General features: G+C 43.6%; 1 protein-coding gene across 1 annotated transcript; it reads left to right on the forward strand.

The window, feature by feature from the left end:
• The first annotated feature begins 1,010 nt into the window (after positions 1-1,010).
• On the forward strand, positions 1,011-5,766 carry LOC132791189 (mucin-2-like). The gene is made up of 3 exons (XM_060800022.1): positions 1,011-1,043; positions 1,103-1,585; positions 1,702-5,766. Exons 1-3 carry the CDS (start codon positions 1,034-1,036, stop codon positions 5,649-5,651), a joined length of 4,443 nt encoding a protein of 1,480 aa, XP_060656005.1. The 5' UTR covers positions 1,011-1,033; the 3' UTR covers positions 5,652-5,766.
• The last annotated feature ends 330 nt before the right edge of the window (positions 5,767-6,096 follow it).

A 6,096-nucleotide genomic window follows, 5' to 3' on the forward strand; every position in this document is an offset into this window, starting at 1 on the left:
TCGGGTCGGCGCTATTAAAATCAAATAAAATCAATGTTTTACCCTAAGAATTTCCCCTCCTCTTTTTTTTCTGCTGTGTGTTTAATGAATCGCGTCGGTGTGTCATAAATCAGTAATGTATATGGTACAAGTCAAGTATATAGTATATATTTATACTATATACGCTCAGATGGTCGATCTCCCCGGGTTCTCAGCCCACGTCAAGTGGCCAGTTTGTGGCCATTGTTTGATTGCCAATAAAATTTGGTTGTAATGATGCATTTATAAGAGTATAAAAATGTTATAAGATTATGCTTTGGCACAGCGCGCTACGAGTATTTAAATTAATTTAACTATACAACTTGACTTGAGACTGCCCGCTGTGATCTTTTGTGTGATCTACGATAAAGTTCCTTAAACAATGTTGAAAGCATAAATATTAAAGAACTTATATATCTGGGGGAAAAAAACGTGTATCTTTGATGTGTCGCTTAAACAGAATATTGTAGTAATTATTTTAAGTATTTTTCTACTTCAATTCTCTTACTAAAGTTTTCTGCTTATTTATATTTTAGATAAATAATATGAAATATATTACAATTTTTATATAATTATATTTTAAGGTCTATATTTACATTTAATAAATTATCAAACTAACTAAAATAAAATATCAAGTATTCTAAAAATATACGAAATTAATATACTATACATATTAAGTTTATCAATATACTTTTATTTCCAAACTAATACCAAAATAAATTTTATTAATTTACATTATTTACTACGAAATACATTTTGTGTCACATTTTGTTATTGTACATAAAAACAAAGATTCTAAGACTTCAAGAGAATTTGTAAGTCTATCTATAAACTAAAATTTGTAAACATTGTAAACATTACATAAGTTTTACTTGTTGGTAGTTTGCAATTTGTAAAATGTATTTCTGTCTACGAAAAAATGTTTAGTTGAGAGCTTTCAGTTAATTGTTTATACTTAAGAAAGTTAGCTATAAATACGAGATGCGCAAACTGTAACTGACCATAAACTAGAGAAATGCAGCTGGGTAAGTTCATTTATCAACTCTTCTAACATCCATAAAACAATATTATATTTAATTTTCAGTTAGCATCATATGGATTGGTCTGTTGACCATCGTCTTCGCCGATGGACTGGATCTCTGCACGAATCGACAAATTGGCTATAAAGCAATCGACTCAACGAATCCTAATTCATATTACGTATGCTTCGGTGTCTTGGGCAAGTTCAAAAGCTCTTGCGATGAAGGATTTAAATTTAGTGAAGCACAACAAAAGTGTGTGAATGGTGGCACCAAAAATGAGTTCAACATCAATCAAAGCACTTCCATGTATAAACCGCTTATATTCAATATCTTTGGAAACCTTTGGAACCCCAGACCTCCACCTACTACAACACCGTGTCCACTTTCTCCGCCATCTCCTCCGCCGCCAACACCGACTACAACACCTTGTTCACTTTCTCCGCCATCTCCTCCGCCGCCAACACCGACTACAACACCGTGTTCACTTTCTCCGTCACCAACACCATATTCACCATCACCGCCACCTCCTTCATATACAACCACAGGTAATTAAATTGAACAATAATGAATCAATTTTCCGCTTCTACAACTGCGTGAGCAACTGATAATACAACGGAAACGAGTTCGCAAACTAGTACAACAGATGTCGATATCATTACAGAAAGCACCACTGAGAGTTCTCCATCAACGGATAGCTCCACTGAAAACTCGTCCTCCTCAACTTCTGAACGCCCCACTGAGAGTTCTCCATCAACGGATAGCTCCACTGAAAACTCGTCCTCCTCAACTTCTGAAGGCACCACTGAGAGTTCTCCATCAACGGATAGCTCTACTGAAAACTCGTCCTCCACAACTTCTGAAGGCACCACTGAGAGTTCTCCATCATCGGATAGCTCCACAGAAAACTCGTCCTCCTCAACTTCTGAAGGCACCACTGAGAGCTCATCATCAACGGATAGCTCCACTGAAAACTCGTCCTCCTCAACTTCTGAAGGCACCACTGAGAGTTCTCCATCATCGGATAGCTCCACAGAAAACTCGTCCTCCTCAACTTCTGAAGGCACCACTGAGAGTTCTCCATCAACGGATAGCTCTACTGAAAACTCGTCCTCCACAACTTCTGAAGGCACCACTGAGAGTTCTCCATCATCGGATAGCTCCACTGAAAACTCGTCCTCCTCAACTTCTGAAGGCACCACTGAGAGTTCTCCATCAACGGATAGCTCCACTGAAAACTCGTCCTCCACAACTTCTGAAGGCACCACTGAGAGTTCTCCATCATCGGATAGCTCCACAGAAAACTCGTCCTCCTCAACTTCTGAAGGCACCACTGAGAGTTCTCCATCAACGGATAGCTCTACTGAAAACTCGTCCTCCACAACTTCTGAAGGCACCACTGAGAGTTCTCCATCATCGGATAGCTCCACTGAAAACTCGTCCTCCTCAACTTCTGAAGGCACCACTGAGAGTTCTCCATCAACGGATAGCTCTACTGAAAACTCGTCCTCCACAACTTCTGAAAGCAGCACTGAGAGTTCTCCATCAACGGATAGCTCCACTGAAAACTCGTCCTCCACAACTTCTGAAGGCACCACTGAGAGTTGTCGATCAACGAATAGCTCCACTAAAAGTCCCTCCTCCTCAACTACCGAAAGCACCACAAAGAGCTCTTCATCAACGAATAGCTCCACCAAAGGGCCCTCCTCCTCAACTACCGAAAGCACCACTAAGAGTTCTTCATCAACGAATAGCTCCACCAAAGGCCCCTCCTCCTCAACCATAGAAAGCACCACTGAGAGTTCTTCATCAACGAAGAGCTCCACTAAGAGTCCCTCCTCCTCAACTACTGGAAGCACCACTGAGAGTTCTTCATCAACAAATAGCTCCACCAAAGGCCCCTCCTCCTCAACTACTGAAAGCACCACTAAGAGTTCTTCATCAACGAAGAGCTCCACTAAGAGTCCCTCCTCCTCAACCACAGAAAGCACCACTGAGAGTTCTTCATCAACGAAGAACTCCACTAAGAGTCCCTCCTCCTCAACCACAGAAAGCACCACTGAGAGTTCTTCATCAACGAATAGCTCCACCAAAGGGCCCTCCTCCTCAACTACTGAAAACACCACTAAGAGTTCTTCATCAACGAATAGCTCCACCAAAGGCCCCTCCTCCTCAACTACTAAAAGCACCACTGAGAGTTCTTCATCAACGAATAGTTCCACCAAAGGCCCCTCCTCCTCAACTACTGAAAGCACCACTGAGTGCTCTTCATCAACGAATAGCTCCACCAAAGGCCCCTCCTCCTCAACTACTGAAAGCACCACTAAGAGTTCTTCATCAACGAATAGCTCCACCAAAGGCCCCTCCTCCTCAACCATAGAAAGCACCACTGAGAGTTCTTCGTCAACGAAGAGCTCCACTAAGAGTCCCTCCTCCTCAACCACTGAAAGCACCACTGAGAGTTCTTCATCAACAAATAGCTCCACCAAAGGCCCCTCCTCCTCAACTACTGAAAGCACCACTGAGTGCTCTTCATCAACGAATAGCTCCACCAAAGGCCCCTCCTCCTCAACTACTGAACGCACCACTAAGAGTTCTTCATCAACGAATAGCTCCACCAAAGGCCCCTCCTCCTCAACTACTAAAAGCACCACTGAGAGTTCTTCATCAACGAATAGCTCCACCAAAGGGCCCTCCTCCTCAACTACTGAAAACACCACTAAGAGTTCTTCATCAACGAATAGCTCCACCAAAGGGCCCTCCTCCTCAACTACTGAAAGCACCACTGAGAGTTCTTCATCAACGAATAGCTCCACCAAAGGCCCCTCCTCCTCAACCATAGAAAGCACCACTGAGAGTTCTTCATCAACGAAGAGCTCCACTAAGAGTCCCTCCTCCTCAACCACTGAAAGCACCACTGAGAGTTCTTCATCAACAAATAGCTCCACCAAAGGCCCCTCCTCCTCAACTACTGAAAGCACCACTGAGTGCTCTTCATCAACGAATAGCTCCACCAAAGGCCCCTCCTCCTCAACTACTGAAAGCACCACTAAGAGTTCTTCATCAACGAATAGCTCCACCAAAGGCCCCTCCTCCTCAACTACTAAAAGCACCACTGAGAGTTCTTTATCAACGAATAGCTCCACCAAAGGGCCCTCCTCCTCAACTACTGAAAACACCACTAAGAGTTCTTCATCAACGAATAGCTCCACCAAAGGGCCCTCCTCCTCAACTACTGAAAGCACCACTGAGAGCTCTTCATCAACGAATAGCTCCACCAAAGGCCCCTCCTCCTCAACTATAGAAAGCACCACTGAGAGTTCTTCATCAACGAAGAGCTCCACTAAGAGTCCCTCCTCCTCAACCACTGAAAGCACCACTGAGAGTTCTTCATCAACGAATAGCTCCACCAAAGGCCCCTCCTCCTCAACTACTAAAAGCACCACTGAGAGTTCTTCATCAACGAATAGCTTCACCAAAGGACCCTCCTCCTCAACTACTGAAAACACCACTAAGAGTTCTTCATCAACGAATAGCTCCACCAAAGGGCCCTCCTCCTCAACTACTGAAAACACCACTGAGAGTTCTTCATCAACGAATAGCTCCACCAAAGGCCCCCCCTCCTCAACCATAGAAAGCACCACTGAGAGTTCTTCATCAACGAAGAGCTCCACTAAGAGTCCCTCCTCCTCAACCACTGAAAGCACCACTGAGAGTTCTTCATCAACAAATAGCTCCACCAAAGGCCCCTCCTCCTCAACCATAGAAAGCACCACTGAGAGTTCTTCGTCAACGAAGAGCTCCACTAAGAGTCCCTCCTCCTCAACCACTGAGAGCACCACTGAGAGTTCTTCATCAACAAATAGCTCCACCAAAGGCCCCTCCTCCTCAACTACTGAAAGCACCACTGAGAGTTCTTCATCAACGAAGAGCTCCTCTAAGAGTCCCTCCTCCTCAACCACAGAAAGCACCACTAAGAGTTCTTCATCAACGAATAGCTCCACCAAAGGCCCCTCCTCCTCAACCATAGAAAGCACCACTGAGAGTTCTTCGTCAACGAAGAGCTCCACTAAGAGTCCCTCCTCCTCAACCACTGAGAGCACCACTGAGAGTTCTTCATCAACAAATAGCTCCACCAAAGGCCCCTCCTCCTCAACTACTGAAAGCACCACTGAGTGCTCTTCATCAACGAATAGCTCAACTAAATGCCCCTCCGCCTCAACTACTTCTAGCACAACAACCTCCTCAACCACCAAAAAATGTCCCTATGCAGAACCCTCGTTAAATTCTGAAAGCACCACTGAAATCTCGACTTCAAACACCAAAACAGACCCTATACAGACTCCTCATGATCTACTGAAATCACTACTAAAATTTCTACTTCTAGAAGCACAGAAAGTTCCTCCTCAACCACCAAAAAATGTCCCTACACAGACCCCTCATCAACTACCGAAAGCATCACTAAAATCTCAACTTCTAGCAGCACAGAAAGTTCCTTCTCAATCACCAAAAAATGTCCCTATGCAGAGCCCTCGTCAACTACTGAAATCTCCACTAAAATCTCGACTTCAAGCTCAAAAAAAGTCCCTATCCAGACCCCTCATCAGCCACTAAAAGCACCACTGAATCCTCGTCTTCGAGCAGCACAGAAAGTTCATCCTAAACCACAAAAAATTGTCCCTATGCAGACCTTTGGTCACTACTGAAAGTACAATTGAAATCTCAACTTCCAGCAGCACAGAATGTTCCTCCTCAACCACCAAAAAAAGTCCCTATACAAACCCCTCATCTACTATTGAAAGCACCACTGAATCCTCGTTTTCCAGCAGTACAGAAAGTTCCTCCTCAACCACCAAACAAAGTCCCTATTCAAACTAAGAGTTACATTTAAGATTGGGATGACTTCCCATAATTTTATGTGAATACGAGATCAGTGTGCCCAATAAATGCAAATATCAAAGTTTATGTGCATTCTATTTTTTTGGTTTAAAGTTGAATATTGGAAAGCCAAAATGTGTTTTAGAATTCATACGATTGGCCAAATCCCCCACATTGCCAA

This window comes from Drosophila nasuta, chromosome 3 (genome assembly GCF_023558535.2).
Source record: "Drosophila nasuta strain 15112-1781.00 chromosome 3, ASM2355853v1, whole genome shotgun sequence".
NCBI lineage: Eukaryota > Metazoa > Arthropoda > Insecta > Diptera > Drosophilidae > Drosophila > Drosophila nasuta.